At 41.3% G+C, this 22,334-nt stretch overlaps 1 protein-coding gene across 50 annotated transcripts in view; it reads left to right on the forward strand.

The window, feature by feature from the left end:
• Positions 1–22,334, forward strand: part of CAMK2D (calcium/calmodulin dependent protein kinase II delta) — a 158,805-nt gene that overhangs the window by 118,608 nt on the left and 17,863 nt on the right. For 5 of the 50 annotated variants that reach the window (XM_074588556.1, XM_074588554.1, XM_074588557.1 and 2 more), the window contains 6 exons: positions 331–414; positions 1,136–1,178; positions 5,137–5,174; positions 11,126–11,185; positions 12,733–12,774; positions 15,395–15,443. In XM_074588556.1, coding sequence (XP_074444657.1) covers positions 331–414; positions 1,136–1,178; positions 5,137–5,174; positions 11,126–11,185; positions 12,733–12,774; positions 15,395–15,443 — 316 coding nt within the window. Of the gene's footprint in view, positions 1–330; positions 415–1,135; positions 1,179–5,136; positions 5,175–6,762; positions 6,796–11,125; positions 11,186–12,732; positions 12,775–15,394; positions 15,444–20,247; positions 20,536–22,334 lie in introns of all 50 variants that reach the window. The other 45 variants (XM_074588570.1, XM_074588575.1, XM_074588571.1 and 42 more) reach the window with 29 other exon arrangements.

Raw genomic sequence — 22,334 nt, forward strand, 5'->3', positions numbered from 1 at the left:
GGTGAAGAAAAGCTTCCTTCTTGTTTTAAAATACATTTTCCAAAATCATAATTCAGTATATTACCGCCTAATACAAGTTCTAAGATTTTGTGCTTTTCTTGGTCCCTGTTTCTTTCAAGAGGACTTTGCACATGGGAAAGGCTGAATAAAATGCAACCTTGGTTTGGTTGATTTGGAAATACCCAAATGTGTAGAAACCTGCCCAAAGGGATAGACAGACGATAAGAACTTAAAGGCCTAAGTTTTGGCTCACGTGGGTTGTAATACGTACATTGTAGAGTAAATAAAATGCTAGATGGGTGTGTTAAAATGATCCTTTTCTTCTCTCAGCAACGTTCCACTGTTGCCTCTATGATGCACAGACAGGAGACTGTAGACTGCTTGAAGAAATTCAATGCAAGGAGAAAACTAAAGGTAAGAACGAAAACTTCCGCAAGAACGAGTAGCTAATTTTGGAAAGATTAAAGTATGTCGGCTTGTGTTCCATGTGTAAAACAAATGGTCCCTAAGGATTTTTTTTTTTTCTTGAATATTATGCTTGGATGAACTATTAGATAGAGGATCAGCTTTTGAGCATGAGGATCTTAAACTTTTCGCAAACGTGAATAGAACATCCATGTGCTTGGATTAAAAATAATAACAATCATCTTCGTTTATACCCATTAAAAATACTTCACTGAAGGAAAATCCTTAAGGTTACTCTTTAGATTATCTTTGTTTTCTCCTGACTAGACAGGATAACTTTGCAGATGTGAACGTTTCTGATTAGCACATTACAAATAAACTCCTCTTCCTACCTAAAAAAGAACCTAAGCGCATGAGGAGAGTTTGTTTCATATTCAGCGGGTAATTGCTGTGCCTGGGAGTACTCACGGTTTGTGCATTACGTACTCACAATTAGTAAACGTTTGAGATTTGTAAGAATCGCTGGTAGGCGTGTAATTAAGATTAAATTATCAATTTACGCTCTCACGGCATCACGTGTGATGGGTAACGCACAGACAATCCATTCCTTCAGGATTAATTTAGTAATTGATGTAATTTACGTGTGTGTTTTCCTTTCTGTTGTGTCCTGTTCGCGTTCAGAATTTTACACGAGTGCAATGCTAATTTGAGAAAATGTATGTGTACACAGGGGGCCATTTTGACAACTATGCTGGCTACCAGAAATTTCTCAGGTATGTTCATCGAGCTCCAGGGTACTGTGGTCTTTATGTTTTTGATGGCTGTGATGACTAACATCTAATTAGGATTTATTAGTACAGAAAGATCTTTGTTATTCAGGAGCACCTAAACGTGATAGATCTTAAGTTGTTTCCTTTGCAGAAGCAAATGAGAATTTAAACTATTTGGGCCAAATAGAATCTCTTGTAAACGACAGTCTAATTTTTCAGCAGAATGCAAGTTCCTTCTTTTCGCTTTTTCAGTGTTAGCAGTCAAAAGACAGTGTTTTCCCGTCTGTTTTGGTGGAGGAAAATTGAAAGTAATGCCTCTAGCTCCACATGCATAAGTACCATGCACCATGAGCGCACGTGCACCAAAAAACTGATTTTTATGTACCTGAAATCTCATTCCAGGATTCTGTTGCCTCTTCAATTGAAAAAAAAAAAAAAAAAGAAAAAAAAAAAAAAAGGCATGTTCATTCTTTATTGCTTTGCTAAGGAGTAAGAAACATAGTAAAATGAGTCCTCCTTTCCCTTCTCTTCTAATGCCTAGCTTGATACGAGACGTTTTCTCTTTATGAAATAATTTTATAGCGGTATCCCTGGAGATTTAGACCTTCATACTAAACAGATTTGAGTAGCACAAGCTAACGTAAGTTTGGTGTTAGAGTTAGAATTGTCCTCACCAGTCGTATTGCCAAAACTTTGATGCTATGCTGAAGTTTTCGTTTTGCCATTGGAGATTTCAAGTGAATAGCGAAAAAGAACGCCAGATCTTAAAATCGGTAGTCTTGTATGTCCTCCTACTCTGTGACGCAGCTGTTGGAGTGTAACGTAAATTAATTTGCCCACAAAAACATGATAGTGCTTTGGGCATGTTTTGAATAATAATAAGCACTGAATCATCCAAAATAAATTACATAATCGTGAATGCAGGAAGGACTTGTTCGATTTGCATAGTACTTGAAATACAGTTTATTTCTTAGTTAAAGTCCTATATTTAATACACACCTATAACACAGAAGACTCCATTTCTGTAAATCACAGAAAATTGGTAAACTGCTTTAACGCTTAATGAATTGCCGGTATCTGCCAATTCATTTCAAAGGTAGGGATGCTGTAGGCTGCGTATCTTGTAAAAAAGAATTATTATTAAATGTCAAACAAATACATCGTTTCTCATCACTTCCCATAACTGTCACCGTCTATATATGTGAGGGTCAATTTCAACTTTCATGAACCGAAAAAGCCTGAAGTAATTTTAAAATAGTATTTCGGCATGAAAAGCTAACAGGGTTTTTTGGCTTTGTTTTGGATTTTTTTTTCACCTGTCATCTCCGTTTTACACCACACTGACCCATATTTTTCCTTGGAGACATTTTATTTTGTGAAGTTGTTTATTCGTTGTTGTATTTCATTGCCCGGCATGCTTTTTTGAAGGTCATTTGTCCATAACGATGTGGTTATAAAAGTGTTTTATTTTCCTTTTTCTTTCTTTCTTCCTTTTATGTGGAATGTATATTTCTTGTGAGGTAAGACCCTCAGCACGTGAAAGGAACATCTTTTTTTCTCTTCTAAATCAAAACTGCTGTTTGTCCTAAATCACTTTAATTTCTACATGTTGTCACAACACCATTTCTTTCCGGTCTGCTTTCTGGCCTATTAGCGCTGCCGTAGGTTTTATTTATAGTTATTGCTTGTAGTTGCAAGAAATCTTTCATTGTGGGCTTAATTTAGAATACGCTAATTGCTTTGCTCCTGCAAATTCTTCGACTTATTTGATTTGTATGCAGTATCTGTGCTTAAAGAAACATGCATCAAAATATTACTAAAAATACGTTCCAAGCCAAAACCGGCAAAGGCAGTCGAGTATGGAATATGGCCTTTAACATAAAATACTGCATAATAATCCGTACTAGGCACATTTCGAAGGACACGCTGGCAATGCCATAAACACAATACTTGTACTTATTGCTTTTGGTGCCCTCATTTTTACTGGCTTTCATTTAATTGCTTACGTATAACATGTAACGTTTGTTAACCATTAAAAGAACTCAGAAGTTTCATGCACAAATTCAGCAAAACGACTTAGTTTATTGTGAACAGCAGCCTATGAAGAATTAATTTATGTTTTCCCATATTTTTGTAGAGTTAACAGTATAAAACAGGCTTCGAAAGCAATGAACTTCTGGGTTTTTTGGCCTTAGGTTTTAGAAACAGCTCCTCCCCTTCGCTTTCCCTAAAATGAATTTCTGAAGTTAGTGGATTGCCCGCAATATCTGTGGTAGGGTAAAATCTAAAGCCACGTTGCGGCAGGTCCTGTAAGCACACATTGCAGCAGGCTGTTTCCCGGCTCGAAAATACATGTAAACCAATTTATTTTCAATATTCATTTACATGTTTCTGTAAATAAAAACATGCAGCGGTCCCGGCGCGTAATACGGGCAAATTTAATTTTGTTCATTTTAGTTGTGACTCATGGGCCGTGTGAGAGTTTTAATGGTAGTGTTGGCTGATGGCCATAATTAATAAACCGCATTTGGAGGCCTGATGCATAAATGAAATTATAAACATTAACCTGGCTTCACTTTCCTTTTTTTTTTTTTATTGTAAACAACACAATAATGGGGACATTAGTTATTTCTGTACTCTGAACCAGAGCTAAATGAGCACTTAATGGCGATGTAGCCGGAGAATAAGCCAAAAATACAAAAATTAACCTCAAGTTTAAACCATATACTCAATAACTCCACTGTCCTCAGCTAGTTTGAGCAACCTTAGGTTTGCAAGGTATAATTGTTTGGGGTGTTTGTTTTAAAGAGAAGGATGCCTTTAATGAAGGGAGCACTTTGTGATAGAAGATTGGGTCGTAAACAATGATAAAACCGAAAAACGCCAGGCTCGTTTTGCAATTTATTATTCTTCAAGTCTTTGGCAGTGAGTCATGAGGCATTTACGCTTTAGTGAATAGTTTATTTGAATCTGGTAGGTCGTCCAGCATGTATTTCTGCTGGAAATGTTTTCAGGGTCAGAGCCGTGACGTGCTTGTCTGCCCATCAGCCCTCCAAATTTAGTACTTTGGAATGATTTGGGCCCGTTCTCGGTGCCGGTTTTAAGTGGTGGAAATCTAAAGCCTAACACGCGGCAAGTGAAATTTTGCCCAACAGCCCCCACCGCTTTGAAGAATTTTGATCAGTGTGCGACACGATGCAGAAAATAACAAGGTTTTCTTCATCGGAAATTGAAGTAAAGGCTGCTAGTTGTTGTCGTTAACCCCTGGGAAGCACTCCCCCAAAGTGACGCTCGGCTAGCGGCTTGGTCTTCCTTTCCGCTTTGCCACTTCCCTGCCCTTTCAGGCGAGGTGACGGGTGGTGTCACGGTGGGGAATCCCCAAAGAACCATGGCTCAGAGGAGCTTTTTTAAAACCCGGCTTACTTCTCATTAGGTGGAATAGGTAGTGCCCCACGATGCTCTTTGAAGATATCACCAATCTGGTGTTGGTGACGTTTACGTCGCCGTCATATTAATAACATCATTAAGATGCCCGTGGGATCCACAGACGCCTGGTCCGAGGCCCTGCCGTCAGCACAGCAATTTTCCATAGTCGGATCACACTATTCCCCATCAAAAAGTGTAAATATATCGCAGTTGAAAAAATAAACACGTCCAAAGCTGCTGCTTTTACACTCGGCCTGCTTCCATTTCCTCTGTGCCGCCCAAGGGGGTCTCTCCTTGTATAAATACAATTAACCTACAGCTTTAATCAATGGGAAAAGAGATGGAGGATGATCTTCGGGATTTTCAGTTTCGTAAATATTTCGTTCCCCGTACTCAGAGCAACAAAAGGAGGAAATAAAAGCCGAAAAAAGTGTCCGCGGCGGGGAGGCAGCGGCGGGGGGGGGGGGTTTGCTGCGCAGCTGGCTGGCCTCGGTGGTGACCACCTGACACCGAAATTCTTTGTCTCCTTTTGCAGCAGCCAAGAGCTTGCTGAAAAAGCCAGATGGAGTTAAGGTAGGTTAAACACGCGCTTTAAAATATTCTTTTATTAGTCACCACCTATCTGTAACTTCTGCCAGTTTTTAGAATTGATGACTGTTACTTCTTTCCTTTATAGAATTGGTTAATAGGCGCTTCTTGCCGTATAGTTGAAGTGATTTAAAGTTAGGAGGTGAAGCCTAAAAAATGAAATAAAAGAAATATTTGAAAAGCAAGTATTTTATAAGGGGAAGACAGAAAAACTACTGGAGAAAATGCTTTTCTTGCTGTTTTAATGAAGGATGATTGTGTAATTAATGACTCGGTGTTATTAATTAGTTTATAAACATAAATAACGGATTGGTGGCGGGCACGTTAGCTTTTTAGGCATCAGTGTTTATCTGCAGCGCTCTCGCCTCCGTGTTTCCCCTTGAGTTTGCATTAGATTTCGTGGAAGACCAGAAGTTTTCTGGTAGGCTTGGCTCCACATGAGGTGCCTTCTGCCAGATGTACTTGCTATATTTGGCAGAACTTGCGGGGTTTTTACTATCTCAACAAATCAGCTCGTCCTGACCGATAGACCTTGCTAAGAAGGGAACATTTTGGCAGCTTTCAGACGTGATTGAGAGCTGCTATTCTCACGTCAGCAGATCCTGCAGGAGGAGAGATGCTTCACAAATGACCGTTCTGGATAAATACTTTGAAAAACAGCCAGAGGAAAAAAAAAAAAAAATATATATATATATATCGCTCAGCAATGAAAAAATATTTTATTTCTTTTCTTGGAGGACTCCTGAAGACTAAAATAAGTGCCTCAAGCTTTCATTATACGATTCGAAAGATAGTCTTCTGTGCTCTGTGTGTTTACTCAGAAGTGTGTCTTTGACCCGAAGTTTAATTTTCTATTTAATCTTAACTTTTTACTTTTCGACAAAACATTGTATCCTTAAATACCAGATTCATAGTATATTTGTTCTTGCTCTCCCACATACGCACGCTTTTCCTATCAAAAAAAAAAAATAATCATGAGACTGACTGAAAAATGAAGCGAGTACACTACGATTTCGGTGCTTCTCACTGCCGAGTAGTAGATATCCTAGTTAAATGGAGAAGCAGACATTCGGTACTCTTCTCTCATTCCTGTGGAAAACCCTTAACGTGTTTCATTGGGGAATATATACATTTTATGTACTCTTATCTGACCAGCTTTTTCCTTGTTAAATATCATTCCTCCTACAGGTCTACGATGGTATTTGTTATATCTCAATTATAATATTGGAACCAATTGTTGCCAAAATTTTGCCTAAATTATGCTTGTTGGGATTGGATACGTTGGTGTTCAGCACATTTGGTGTGTCTGCTGTTTGCCTGCATGGTCATGTGGAGCAAAGGGAGTAAATTTACATCTGGGGAAGTCTTATTTTTGGCATTTCTGCTACTGAGATACTAGATACTCCGTAGCATTTTTCCAGCCCTTCCTACAGCTTAAGCTGTCTTTTTCTTTAAAAAAGAAAAAAAAAAAAAAAAGCCAAAACAGAAATATACTGTACTCCATGCATTGATAACTTCAAATCCAACCAGTCACGTTTTCTTCTTTTCCTTTCTCTCTGACTGGTCAATTCAGAAAAGGAAGTCCAGTTCGAGTGTTCAGATGATGGTGAGGATCTTTATCGACAGATTTTTTTATTTTTTTTTTTTCCTCCTGTGAAACGTTCACACTTAGAACTATCAAGCAGTTGCGTTTAGTTTTGGTAACATACCGTGAGAAGCTGCAAGACTTTAAAGTACAAGCTGGTGGATTCTAAGCCTGCAGTTGCTATATGCCATCCGCAGTGACTTGTTCTGCAGTTCTTTCAAGCAAGTTTTTTCTTTTTAATTTTTTTTTTTAACCTGGGGACATACGAAAACAAAAAAGTAGATGTAACATGGGCCAACGCAGCTGTCCTTAGTAAATAAAAACAGTAACAAAATAGTCATAACAGCCGTCTATTAATTTTTAAAACCTCCTTATTTTAAAAGCTAATGGCATTAATACCACAAAACGTAGCACCAACCACATTGCACGGTGAAATAGTATCGCTTTACTTGAGCCACTGGAGACCAAGATGCCACGCTGAATGCTCAGGAGTTAAAAAAAAAAAAACAATTTCACGGCCTTTCCATACTACGGTTTCCCAGCTAACTTCCCTCACAGCTCAGGGCTTTGTCACACGATGTCCCGACTGACGGTCAGTCTCAGTAACCCTTCTTCCTCCTCAGCCTGCTCTACACTCTTGTGTTCAGTTGGCCTCTGTGATCCTGCACGGCGACCTGCTCTATTCCTGTTTATTTTGGGTTTGAATATGGCTTTTGAGATGTCCGTGATGCTCAGCTGTGATGTCCCGGCCACCTTCTGCCGGCAGAGAGAAGGCAGGTACCCCTCATCCACACCTTTCGCTGGGAAGTCCAGCCTTCCTTCAAAAGCAAAAATGGCTGGTGATGGCTAAGCAGAGATGTAGATGTACAGGTAAAGAGTCTGTTCTTTGGGTGAACATAGAATTTCAGTGGCAGAGGATCTCAGCGGTAGCGGCGTCCCAGTGAGGGTCGCCGGAAAGGTCTGGTGGGGACATCTCTAGTATCCCAAACACGAAGCGTGCTTGGACTTTCGGTTACAGCAGTACCAGGGGAAAGGTGAAGTCCCAAGAGACAGGTTTTGTTTCTTAAGATATTTTTATAATCAGTTGAACAGAAGACCGATAGTGATTCTACAGTCATGCCCGGCTGCTTGGGGCGTTTGTGTGTGTCTGTCCTGCATCACTGCCAGACCCAAGAGAGTGGCTTTCGACAAGTGAGGCATTGATAGAAAAGTTTTCCTTCTTCGCAACAAATAGGTGGTCACCACTTAAGCACAACCCAACTTCAGAATAACAGTTTCATGTGAAAATACTTTACCCCTTTTGGAATCATTTCCCTTTGCCGTTAAAAAGATATGCAATATATACACCATGTGTGTTCATATATTAACAAAAGCACATGTCTGTGTTCTATGAGAGAGAGAACATGTACAGGCTTAGTGCTGTTTTCTCTCTTTAAGTTTCAAAGGGTTTTACCAAGTTCTGTTTGCACAGAAGAAATTACTGTGTTTGGAATTACGTTATCTCTTTCTGCTTTTGCTAATGAATGCCGTGTTCTTGATACCTTACCGAGAAGTTCTGAATATATTTCCTGCAGTTTTCAGCAGTAGCTGTAATGGATATTGTTTATTTTTATAGGACTTTCACCAAGGGAGTAGGGAACCAGGCCTGCTCTCCTTACTCAGGCAAAATTGGAATTGAAATTTGATTTAACCTGTTTTCGTTACGTATTCAACAACAAGCATTCGTTTGGCATATCGCTTTTATTTTTTGTGTCGAGCTACTACTGAATAGGACTGTATCAAATCTAGTGAAATCTTCACTTCTTTCCTCATGTTTTTGCTTCGTGTCTATCTGCCTTTTGTTCGGGCCTTTTTATTTGTAGTCTCTTGATGACTGCCCAGTCATAAAAATATGAACTTGAAGTTACACAACTTGGTATGCGATTTTTCTCTCGTTTTGGAAGATATAGTCTGCCATCGAGCAGCGTTGTATGTGTTCTCATTATTCCACGGTTCTGCTGTAGAACTTTCATTCACTGAAGTGGTTGGTTTGGGTTTTTTGAAGGTTTTTTCCTGAGTAAGGAGCCTAGGTTTTGCCCATCGCACGGTCCCATAAATATCGAAGCAAGTTAGTTGATATATAAAATAATCGCTAATACTTATGGCTCCCCGTGAATAACTTTACGCACAAAGGTATTTATTCTCTCCCTGTCGTGAGTTCAGACACTGCTGCAACTTATGGCTGTAATTCTGAATAGATAAATTACATTTATTTGACAATAACTAGGGCACAAACTTAAACACTTGAAACTCAGTAATGACTCGGATTTTCTCTTAATGACAACTTCTGTAGAAAGACTGTTGTTAAAAAAAGAAAACCTACTGTTTCTCATCCTCCTGCAGCAGAGCACCGTGAACTTTGATTTTAAATCAAAGAAAAATATTATTCTTCTATATGGGAGAACGGTTCCTATCGCAAATATTACTAAATAACGTTTAGTGTCGAAATAACAGTCCCTGACATTAACGAACAAGACTACTTTATATTCTTCAAAGCCCGTTAAATGCTGGTTAAGATAAGGAAATTTGCAGTCTGTGTTGAATTAATGCAAATCCTGTTGACATTTCCATAACCTAGACATCAGTAAGATTCAGGCTTGATTCCTGCAGTCCACAAGTCAGCTGCCACACCGCTACCAAAGTCAAATAATCATCACAAATTGCTGAGGAGTTGGAGTTGGGTGAGTTTCCCCAGTGGTGCCGACTTCCGAAGGCTTGGCTTTGGCAAAGCCCTTGGCACAGACGACACTTCAGCGTTACCCCGCCTGGCCGGGCTGCTGAATAAATGCTTCATCTGAGACTACAGAGTCATCGGGAAGTTTAAATCAGAAGTCCAATGTGTCATACGCAGCTCGGTTTGGTCCACTGTTCCAGGACTTCCTCTTTCTTTGTGCCTTTTCATTTGCTTTACTTAGCATATCGCCATTTTCTAATTGGTTTAGAAAGGCTTTTCTTTTAGAAGAAAACATACCAAATTTTCACCCCAAAATTTGCTAGAGTTTGTTTCTTTAAATGCAGAAGCTAGTTCCATTTTTACAAAGATCCACTAACTAAATAATTTTGGACTTTTTTTTCCCCTTTGTTTTGAGCATTTATTACTGAGTACCATGACTAGAAGGTTCAGTAGAACTTTTTTTTGTTTGGATTAAAGTCCGTACAATATGTATCTGCACACCCAGTTCCGCATGCCGCTTTGGACTGCTCTTGTTAAAATCAGACGTGACCCAATGTACGTAATTTTTCCTAATTATTGTTTGAAAAAAATTTACGTATTTCACACTAGTTTTACAATACTTCAGTCTTGCTTCTCAGTGCATGTAAAAAGTGGCTGTGGGGACATTATTTTTAGTATTTCGGTTCTTTTCGTACCACGGTATTTATGAAAGCTGGTTCTTAAAAATGGATTTAAAGAATCAGATACCTTTAAACTTATTGCTAAACAGTTTAATTTGAATTAAAACTTCATGTAAGTCAGAGCCAAAAGTCCTGTAAAAGCGTAGTACTGCGCTAGTCTTAAGAATTAACATGATGATTAACAATGTAAAGTTAAGTTGATATCTACTGAGCTGTGGACGGAGATACTCTAGTGTGAAACCTTACGCCTTTGGGTTGTAGTACCAAAATTGAAAGGCCGACACACCTGTTACTGCAGGGTTCTTGAGACTGCAAAAAATCACAGCTGCCAATTATTTTTGTCTAATTATTTTTGTCTAAAATACCACGAAAAAGCTAAAGGGCCCCCAGTCTCTTTTCTGTTTATTCGCACCTGGAATTGGGTATATTTATTCAAATCCGTTCCCAGAAGAAAAAAACCAAATCTATAGATTTCTGGAGAGCTATGAGTAATCAAATACTATTAGTGTCAGTGATAGGTTATTAGAAATAAAGACCAACTGGGTGCAGTTATTTAGTACTGTTGCCTGTCAGGAAATCGCAGTGGCTATTTAGGACTTTCTTCAAACCCGTATTAATTCTTTACTCTTCTTACATGCGATTAGCTGCTGCTTAAAGGCTCTCTGTTCTTCTAAGTGTCACAGCTGAAGTCATCTATACCGCATCTATAGACCTTCGTATAGTGCACCTGCAAACCCGTAGCTAGCGTGTTTGGAGGAGTTGCAGCCCGCGATCGGATCTGTTGTTAGCGTTCTTCCAAGTTCATAAGTTCATCTTTCTGTGATTCTTTTATTTCCATATCTATATCTATATAGAGGTATCTATATCTGTATATAGATGTTCTGTACAGAGAGATATAGATACGGTGCCTGCCGCGAGTTCTAAGGCCTGTCTGTTTCTATTTTCTGCATACCTACAGATAAACAACAAAACGAACGTGGTAACCAGCCCCAAGGAAAATATTCCTACCCCGGCGCTGGTATACCTGGAATCTTCCTTCTCATGCTATCTTTGAAGTTTTTGACTGTCTTCTGTTTGTTCTTCCTTCTTTTTTTGTTTTTTTTTTTTTTTTTTGTTTTTTTTTTTTTTTGCTTTTTCATGCATTTACTCCGTTTGCTTTCTAAAAACAGGTTTTGGGGAAAATCTTTTTGTTTGAATTATTATGCTTTTTTTTTTTCTTTTTTTTTTGGTGAGGAAGTCCGTTAGAGCGTGTTTATTAACAGAAAATGTTACGTGGAAGCTGGATGCGGTAGAGTCATAGCGTTTGTAACTGTAGTGGAATTTTTTGCATGCTGTGCCAGAAAGTGAGTAGAATGCGCTTTATGTTGCTTTTAGCTCTTTGCCTGATGACTGTTTCCATCTTTTTTTAAATGCTAACCATTTGTTAAAAAAATAAACAAAAAAAAAAGCTCGATTGTTTTCTCTGCTTTGTCTTCCTATAAGTATTGATATCAAGGAGAGCTAACAGGATTATTGCTAGGCTACCATAAAAAAGACCTTATTCAGATTTTCATCCCATATTTCCTGAAACTCAGCAGGACTTTGCAAGTCTTCACTGGGATCGAGAGGCATCTGGCGCGAAACATTTTTGCTTGTCGCTCTCACGCTTAAATCTGCAGGAGACATTACTCATTAATGAGCTCCGTTAGGAACATATTACTAATCGGAGCTTCTGTTGCAGCCTTGCTTTTATTAGCGGCCTCTATTTCTTAGGCATACGTGGATCACGGGGACTCGGGAATATAAATGCAGGTGCGCGAGTACCTAATTTTGTGAGGTATTGCTTCCCGTATGCCTGCATATATAGCTTTGAAAACGTGGATACGTTCCCCTTGAATTGTTTTGTGGCCCCGGCCCTGGCGCGTACATTGCGAAGTAATTTCTAAGGACCAATTAACAGGTTCCACGTGTGAGCATGTGGCAGTCTGTTCCCAGACGTAGCCATGCACGATGGTCCGGGCTGTAAGTACGCCGGCTAACTGCCATTTCAAAGATTATTTTTTTTAAAGGAAAAAGGGTTTGGGGACATTAAAATGCTGAAAAAGATCTCTCTCGCTTACTTTTACGCTGCTCTGCCAGGGCAGCAATTGGTCGTAATCTACATTTTCCAAAACGTGGTAGTGTCTGGAGGTGGTTAACTCGTCCTTAACCCTTATCGATTCGTCTGTATTTTTATTTGATGACTTAATACAAGCAAAGATGCTTAAAGAAAAGAGGTGATTTATGCCCCTTGTGCAAAAGAGAGCCTCTGTGGGTCTCCGGACCTTCAAAGCCCTGTCTGACATCGGTCGTGAATAAGGTCTCTGCATGCTGCTGCATTAGGCGAGATGGTCTTTTTTGCTGGCTTGCCGTTGAGGAAATCTGTGTTAGAGACATCCAGTTTCACCCTCTGGCAACAGTTAACGTTTGTTTTAGCTCTTGTCAGTGTTCAGCATTTGTGAGCTGGCTCTTCTTGCGCTCCCTCACGCTAACGAGAATGTATTTACCAATGGGAACTCTTTTTCTCTTTATTTTGTTCTCGCTCAGGAGCCCCAAACTACAGTAATCCACAACCCTGATGGAAATAAGGTATTCAGAAAGAAGCGACTCCATCTTGCTTTTTCCACACCACACATTTCATCCACTGTTTCCGCAGCAAAAAATTAGGGCCCATCCGGCAGCGTATCGAGGAAAATCTCATCCCTGCCTTTGTTTGCTCCCGGTGTCTCTTGAGCCTGGGCTCATCTGTGTCCGCCTGCTGAGTGCTGAGCTGCTGGAGCTCGGTAGCGATGGGCAGAGTTGAGAAGCCCGGTGCCACCAGGCTCGGGGACCTGGGGCGGGGGGTAGGGGGGGAAGGTCTCTCCTTTCAGCCAAAAATGCCACGGTTTGAGTCAAACCGAAGAACGCTGTTCTCGGGAGTGTGGTGAGACTCTACTGGCGGGTTTCACGCGTGGTTGTCACCTTCGATAAAGATGTCATTTCAGTTGATCCCATCAGCTGTTTCTCAGCATGCTTACACACCGTGTCGTCACGTGTCTTTTGCACAGGGCTTTGGTTTCCTTCCATAACATCACTGAGCAGTTTCCCCAAAAAAAAAAAAAAACCATTTAACATTTCAAGTGACAGAGGTCTTTTGATTTTCATATGTTTTCTTCATGCTCTTTTCTTTTTTCTTGTGTATTGTGATGTTTGCGTTTGGCAGCTGATTCCTAAAATGTGTTTTGTTTTGTTTTTTTCATGCATGGACTTGAAAAGGGCCAGGAAATACCATCATTTACATATAACACATGTTCCTAGGTTTCCTGGAAAGAATTTACTCTTCAACAAAAATGTCACTGTTTACAGTGTTGACTTAAAGAATTGACATTTCATTTATCTAGTCTTAACTACTTGTGGTTATTTCATATGAGAAGGATTGACTCTGAGTGAAAAAATCATGCATGCAGACGTTTCTCGAGCATGAAAGTGCCGATGGTGTGTGTTGTGCTTGTACATCCCTTTCCTTTACGTCCCTTGCATCTGTCGAACGTAGAGCTTTTATTTTCACGTTACTACCTTCTCAGCTCCCCGAGTTTAAAACTCAGAGGCAACAAACAGCCTGTGTTTGAACACCAGTCTAATCTTTATCGCTTGAGCCCACTAAAGACCAGAAAACCCAGATAAAATATTGGCGTGACTACATCTACTTGCCTTTATCGCATAATCGTAGCAATTAAAGATACTCGATGTCCCGAAAGGTCACAGCAGACAAGCAAACCACTTAATGCGGAGGGTTGCTCCTAAATTTTGTCTGAAAGACTGATCGTTGTAGTATGGCAACTGGAGCGGATGCTTCAATATCACAGGCTACATCTGCCGTGTGAGCTCGTGCATGGTGTTTACGACTTGTATTTGTGTGTGTGTGGGGGGGTTCGTTTACTCATAAGTACTTCAATATTTTAAGTGATAAGAGCATGATACATCTGTGTCGAGCAAGACGTCTTAACACCAGCCAGTTGAGGAAAAGCATGGTGACTCGTTCGGTTTCGTTTGTGTGTGAATTAATTCCTGTAGTTTTCTTTATGGATGCGCATACGTTTTGGTTTTTTTAAGGTCTGAGTAATGCATTAACCGTTTGGAACGTTCCTTTGGCTCAGCCTTGTGAGGACACAGTAAATAAAGGGCACTGTCAAATTTACCTTTTATCGTTTGATTGTAACAGCCTTTTAAGAGTTAAACGCAGTACGGGTCCTACCTTCGGTCTCGCAGGTAACCATAGACCAGTTAATTCTTTTCAATATTGAGCTGTGAATTAAAAAAAAAAAAAAATTACATTGATTCTACTTTTCAAGGAAGTATACAGTTAAAAAAAAAAAAAAAGTTTAAAAATTTTTCAGCTTTCGAAAACCGTTTAGATTTAAACAGTGTTTATTTTTAGATCTAAAACTATGAGATTTGACAGTGCCCTGTTGAATTTGCCTGTAATATTTCATGTTTCTGGTAATTTGTGAAAGACTGAGATACAGAATCCTTGCCTTTTTAACAGCGTGGTGGCTTAAGTGTAAACTGTCTGATAGATGAGTCATTCCTCCCGGTTGGTTGAAGAATACCGCTCCAATACCTTAGTTTGTCAAAGTCGTTACGGTGTATTTACCGATTCTCCAGCTCCTTCCCAATTTTCTTTTTTTTTAATCACCAAAACAGTATAAAATGACAAATCTGATTGTATATCATCAAAATCACTGGGAGGCTTCGTTTTCATATACACGGCGCAAGGCGTATGAGCAGAAAAACGTAAATGGGAGCATGCAGGAGTCTGCGTATTTAAAAGTTGGAACGGAATGACTTACTCTGCACAGTTGGTTTAAACACTAAGCTTAAAACGGCAAGCTCTCCCACTTGGCTGAGGTAATTCATATAACATTTCAGATGGACTTTGTACGGTTGGATGCTAACGAAAAAATAAAGAGGTTTCCTTTACATTCCTGTGAAGTAAAAGCATTAGAGAGCGGGAAACGGATTGATGTTTCCCTGCGGTAGAGAGTGGCAGTGTCCGACATCGGTTTCGGGTGGAAATGTCTTGATCGGTGTGTGAACCATTTGTTTGTGAGCTCCATCCCACCCCGCTTCGAGGCTTTGCATGGTACCTGTAACTAACTCTCCTCGGCAAAGGCACCCAGCTAAGGCTTGGCTTGGTTTATACATTCTGCTTCTATTTACTTCTTAACAGGAGTCGACAGAGAGCTCCAATACCACCATTGAAGACGAGGATGTGAAAGGTACGATTTTAAGCTTGAAACATTTGGAGAAGCAATAACGGGAGTTATGGGAATGTATTCCGTTAGGTCATTAAACACAGAAACTCCTAATGAATCTTAAGAGACAATACAATTTTTCCTTGTTTAAAAGAAATCACCTTTATGCCTTTCTGTGTTACTTCTGGCGTGTTTTAGACCTACCTTTGACTTTTCGTTTCCCGAAACACCATTTGCCATGATGTTTTGGGATGAAGAGTATAAAGTTACTGCTTATTAACTAACGTACTAGTTACAGTAATAATAGCAGTAGATTAAAAATGCGTTAAGTCAGTGCTTTGTAACGCCTACTTAATTTATGTACTTTTAGCATGCATTTGTGTTTTGGGTTTGCTCTTTTTTGGTTTTGGATGACACCGTTTTAATTTTTATTCTGTTCAGATGCCAGTGTTTTTTCATGTTTCTCTTTTGTTCTGTCCATACGCTTATTTTAATCTTCTTTTACTCTTCAAAAAACTAAAATCAGTAATTTTTTTTTATAAAATTAGTTCTGTAACTTCACAAATATGGGGTTTGTTTCCATTTTTCCCCCCTAAATGTTACACTGTGATGTTACTCACGCTTACTCTAATAATGTTCTGTCTTAAAACAAAGGGGTTTTTTTTTTTTAAAAAAGAGTATTAGGTTTGTGTATCTCTGATTCACAGAAATGGTGGTTTTTCAGCCTCAAAGAACAATGTTATACGTACAGGTGAAGCGCAGGCCAGAGGTGATAGTAAAGATAAAATGTGGAAATGGAAAAGAGAATTTGTAGCGAATTATTGTAACGTGGGGTTTGCTTTCTGTTGGAGGTGTTAGAAGGCCAAAGTCACCGTTAAAAGCCTGTATTAGCAGAGGTGGGCCCTAAAATACGGACTCGAATCCACCAAAGAGCATCGTTGGCCTCTGAAGAGCACGGGAGCGTTTTAGAATTCAGATGAGATTGCACCATAAAGTCATTAGAATCGTATCAGAAATATCTGGCGCTTCGTTTCTGGCCGGTAGAATGGGTTCTGTGTACGTTTGATAACAATATCAGTATCGCCAGGGATAATGAATTACGGCGGAAGCATGAAAGCACAGTCTGCGGGCAGCGGCTGCCCAAGGAGCACCCGGTTGGAAATGCGGATTTATATTTATATATGGGGCACGCACGTCACGGCAGCATAGCTCCGGCGCGGAGGGGAGACCAGAGCCAGCCCGTGGCAGAGACCAGCGTCCCGCCTCTGCTGCTGTACCCTCTAATATCTGCAGCCTGCTGTAATTTTTCCCTATTTTCACGTGGTTGGCGTTCCCTCGGCGGCAAGAAGATTTTTCTATCCGCTGCTAGTAGCGACGCGGCTGGGAATCGTGGCTTCGAGGGCCGATGGAGCCGCGCTTCGCTCGTGAGTTGCTGATGTCGGCCCTTTGTTCTCAAAAGTTCCAGCAAATCGTTTCACCTCCGCTGGAACAAAGTCTTGGCTGCCGGCACCCGCTCACTTTAAATAACGAGCTAGTGATAGCGGTTCGAGTTAATGCGGAGTAATGGCTCGGAGAACAATTACAGGTATCTGCGGCTGATGCAGAGGAAAATACGGTGTAATTTACCTTTATTCATAACACTTTGTGTTTCTTCCTTCAAACCACTGTGTGTAGTTTAGCAACTAACCTCGTTAAATGAACAATTTAATTATAGGGCCTCTGCGTGACGATATCACGTGATGTTATAACAGTAGGAGTTTTATAAAATTCTGCTTGAAGCTTAGCGCGCGGAACGGTGTCTCGGGAATACGGTTGTAAGAAAAACAACAATGAAGACGTTTTGCCTGGTTCTTTTGTAGGATTCTGTAGGATCACGGTTAAGCGCCGATCGGACGGCCACCGTGTCCTTTATTCCCAAACCAGAAAGGAGGATCCTGCGGTGACCACAGGGCGGAGAGACAAGATGCCGCTTGTGTCCCCCTCTTTGCTTTTACAGATGTAGAATGTTCAGCGGGGGAAGTTTTCTGTGATTTGTGGGTTCCTGACCCGCTGCTGCATTGTAGTGGTGCAAAGGGCATAACGAAGCGCCGGAGAGATCATGACTCCAGAGAGACCACGGCATCGTGTATTTCCTGGAGCCTGCAGAAGCAGCTGAAAGCTGTTAAGCGTGCTGCGGCAGAGCAGGCTGGTGTTGCTCTTCACCTGCTCTGGTGGGAAGGTGGGATGCTTCCTCCCTGCTGAGAATGACGGTTTGAAGCGCTTCCATCGTGGATGATCCACGATACAGCCTGTTTCAGCATCAGGCCCACACGGCGGTACCGCAGCCCTGTTCGCCAGGCACCAGGGGCACGGCTTATTCCCACGTAGAGGGATTTCATTTTATTTAAAAAACAAATATCCCCCTGCCATTAACTGCGTGCAAGCTTGCTTGTTTTTTGCTTTTTAGTATTCCTCTCGCACTTTCAGTCTTTCCACCGGAGGCTGCTTTTCAGATTGTTTTATGATAAATTAAAGCTAAGGGTACCCCTAGGGTGTAATTTCTAGAATGATTCAGGGAATAGGCAGTCCTGCAACCCTGACAGCTATTGTAAGCTCAAGCTTCGTGCTGCAGCAAGGCACTTAGGAAAGATGTTTTCCCCTTTCACCAAACTGGACTTCTGGATGTAGGTTTTCTAGGACAAGAGTGAGGAGGCTGGTTTTTTGTCAGGAGCCGGCTGCTGGCTGCAGAGGGAGAGAAGATGCGGATAGGGAGGAATGGATTGCAGAGGAAGCAGAGAGAGTTCTTTCAGATTACTGACTGTCTGGGTCCTTAGGCGTATGCTCAAGATGATGCTCGTCACCAAATTTGAGATCTAGAAGGAATGCTCCCCACCTTAGGTGGTCCAAGGACCTTAAAAATCTTTTTGCTTTTCTTCACAGCATGGAGCACGACCCGGGGAGAGGCTGTCTCCTTCCTGTGAAGGAGAAGGGAAACGGGGATGCCGCTCTGGAACTAAGTGATAATAGCATGTTTTGTAGTATTGCAGTACAGAATTGTAGACTGGTTTGGGTTGGAAGGGACCTTAAGGATCATCCAGTTCCAACCCCCCCGCCCTGGGCAGGGACACCTCCCACCAGCCCAGGTGGCTCCAAGCCCCGTCCAACCTGGCCTTGAAACCTCTCCAGGGACGGGGAATGACTCTTCTTTGCCAAGGAGTGCAATCTGTGCACTTTATTCCTCCTCCAGTTATTCTAACACCCTGCCTAGGTTGCACAAAAAGGCCCAAGGTTCCTTCCTTTGTACAGACGACCAGCCCACACGTATTTAAAACATTCAGCTCTGCATCAAGCGGTTTCCTTATTTTTTTAATTGATTTGGCTCTTTAAAGCTGTGCGGATCATGTGAGGCTGTGTGGGATATATCATCTCCGGCACAGTTGCGGTTTTGTGCGCCCTGTGGGAGTGCGTGCACATATGCATGTCTGCACGAAGTATTACAAATGTTGTGATTCATTAAGAAAGGTAGCAATTAAGGAGAAAAAAAAAGGTCTTAGATGAGCTATCACAAATGTGTCTTTAGGAACAGATTGTCATATCTGTCAGGGAATGCATGAAGTATTCCCCTCTCATGTCAGGATCTCACCCTATTTTCGCTTTTGAAGGCAGGTATTTTAACTCAAAGACAGTAAAATCAGGCTTATTTTTCAGTTGTTATTTATTGAAAATCTTAGCGTCTGTAACTTTGTCTTGCTTGTGTATGCGTTTCACAGAATCGCCCAGAATTTACATCTTTTAGGACCGGAACATATTTCTTTTACTAGGAACAGCGCTTGGCGACCAATAGCGAGCTTTAATAATTCAAGGAATAAGCTAATTGTAGAATTTGAGTCTGAAATTACTTGAAGGTTCCTTGCTGACATAAATTTCTGACACTAACCATTGATCCAGGGCTTATCTGCATGACAGCGATCCCTCCTAAGTGCAAGGAGAGGAGCGGACGGAAAGAACATACGGAAAACTGGACCGGAGGCAATGCCTTCTTCTGGGATTGCTCGTGGGATTTCTCCTTCCTGGAGTAATGAGACCGGAACTCTCGGGCAGCATCTCTTTGATATGAGATGGACGCTTTTTTTCAGTAACGCCGTAGAATGCCATCGTTATTTTAGCCGGCAATGCACACGGGCTTTTATAAAGCCGAGTTGATAAATTTGTCATGGTCAGGAAATGTAGATTTCGCCTGGTATTTTATTGCCCCCAGAAATGAATTGATGAAAAGCACTAGTAAGAATGACGATTCCCTTGCTGCCTTGTAAGGCACTTAGAGATTAGATAAACTCTGGCTAATCTGTGCTACTCACTACATCTCGAAGGTACGTCGCTTCGAAACACTAACCCTTCAGGAGGCAGGAATTTTCCTGTATTTTGCTAACTTATTTCCTTTTATACCTGTTGTTTTTATTTCAGTTAACAGTAGAAAGAAGCCAATTTAAACAAATCCGTTTGGAACATACTTGCCTGACGAAAAAACTTCAAATTTCTAAGAACGTTTTTTTTAAAAGCTCTTTCAAAACCCTGTATATCTCATTACTGGAGAGAGGGATAAATCTGCGCTGGCATCTGAACAGAGGCAGTTACGGCTACGACCTTTACAACTGTTCTTTGGCACCCACGCTGCCTCCCAAAAGCACATCATTAACATTGTTTGTCTGCTCAAAAGATTTTGTAAGTTCTTGTTGCTTGTGATTAAATTATCATTATTTTTCTTTTGGCCTTCTCCTTTTTTTTTTTTTTTTTCCTTTCTTTCTCCCCCTTCCCACCCCCCCCTCACATCTACTTGACCCTCATACAGCTCTCACAAAGGAGGGTGACACGGAGAGGCTGTGTTCCACCCACCATCACTCCTCCTCTTCCATTGCTTCTTCATCCCGGTGGTCACCACCCTTGCCGTGCCCCAGCGGCCGCTCCTGCTGCCAGTGCCTGCTGAGGAGTCTGGTCACCCTCTACCTCGTCATCTTTGTTTGTTCATATGTTGTGTTTCTTTCCATCAATTCAGCGGGCAAGTCCACGAAAAGTGCAAACTCTGAGAGTCATTCGCTTGAGTCTGAGCTCTCCCACTCCACTCCTTCCTCTGTGCTGTGTAAGTTGAGAGACTCATCTCCCCAGATGATCTCTTTTGCCTCTCCTCCTCTTCCCTCCCCATCACCTGACAGTAGCACAAGAAAGGTCAATTCTGTGATCTGTCTGATCTAGGAATGACCTTTCCTTAGGGTTTACAAAAGTACGGACTGTATTTTTTTAGATATTTATTTCTTGGCCAGGCTTTTTTAATTGTAAAAATACTATCATCAGCTCTATAAATTTGTCTTTCAGAAAGTTGTGTCGTGCAGAGGTAATCTTCGCAGCAGTTTTCAACTTAGAGATAAATTTCCCTCTCCCCTCTGGCTCGGATCCTGGATAGGGTCTCCAGATTAATTAATCACCTGTTACGTTTGTGTATGCCGCGAAGGCACTTTCTTCAGCATCACCATTGATAAACCAACCCCAACGCTGCTGTGACAGCTGTCAGCTTGCAGCAGTGATTCGTGACAACTGAAAAGTTTCATGCTTTGCTTAGGAGGAGACCTGTGATGACTGGTCACCAATTAACTGCAAAGGAAATCGTTAGGGTGAGGAGACTCCGTTTGAGCGGTTCAAATATGAGAGGAAAAAGGCATTGTGTTACTAGCTTGCGTACTGGTAGAACATAAAAGGCCTGGGTAGATGCATTTCTTGTTTCTAAATTAACTCAGAAATTCTTTAGAAATTCTTCGGAGGGACCTTGTGAGTTGGAACGGGGAATGACTTCTCAGGAATGTGGGTTCCGCTTGCGGGATGCTGGTCCTGCATCCCGTGTGTGTTAGGGCGGTCGCGCTGGTCCTAAGAAGGGGCATTTGCAGCGGTCAAGGCGAGATCCAGACGGGCCCTTGGAAAGACAGGCTGGGCGTAATTGGCCTGAACCTTATTTTAAATTCGAGCGGAATTTTTGGTAGGTGCAATTAATGCAGGTGAGAGGGGAATCGGTACCCGAGGTGGTGGGCTGTCTCCGGTCACGGCTGTTGACAGGTAATGTTGAAAGAGCAGCTTCATTCCAAGGGAGAAGCTGGGTCGTCTGTGTCGATATATAGATGACTACATATCAAACTAGAACTACAAATACCGACAGCGCGATCCATACAGAACCTTAGAGAAGAGAGGAATTAATAGGAAAGGCATGGGCCTGTATAACATTCAAAGCTAACGCATCAGGAACACGTGCCGTAAGGTATACGTCCCCAGAAAAGTCTTATCACGTACCCAACGTTTTCAGATCCGAATGCGAGCAGTCTCACATTTCCTGCTTCATTGGGTAGTTAATAGTGCCAAGACCACTGTTAATGTTTAAACATAAGCGCTCATTACTAATTTTTCTTACCAAGTTCAGGAACAGAGGCACCTCAGGTAATACCGCCGTCCTTGAAAAAGTAGATTATTTTAGTTACCCTGAAAGAGCGTGGTGCGGAAATGGCATGGTACGTATATACCGTGACGTTTTAAGAACGTGAACAACCTCATATTTATTCTGCTCGTTCTGTGACTTCAGAAACAAGCACGCTTCTTCGCCACTTTGTTCCACACAAGAAACTTCTCAAAAATCCTATTAAATAGCGCAGGTAGAATTCCGTTTAAGGAATGCAACAACCATCAAATTAAGCAACCACCTACTGTGAGGCAGGAAGAGTTTTAGGTGAAATTATTCCGGGGAAGCTCCTTGGTGGGGACATGGTGGTACTACTACACCTGGTAGTTAGCCTACCGACTCGGGTTTGCTTAGATGATTTACAGATTAGAAAGTTAGAATTTGCCAAAAAAACTAGTAGGCAAAACAGCAGAAGTTAACCCAGCATTTGAATATTCATC

Source organism: Larus michahellis, chromosome 5, assembly GCF_964199755.1.
Source record: "Larus michahellis chromosome 5, bLarMic1.1, whole genome shotgun sequence".
Classification (NCBI taxonomy): domain Eukaryota; kingdom Metazoa; phylum Chordata; class Aves; order Charadriiformes; family Laridae; genus Larus; species Larus michahellis.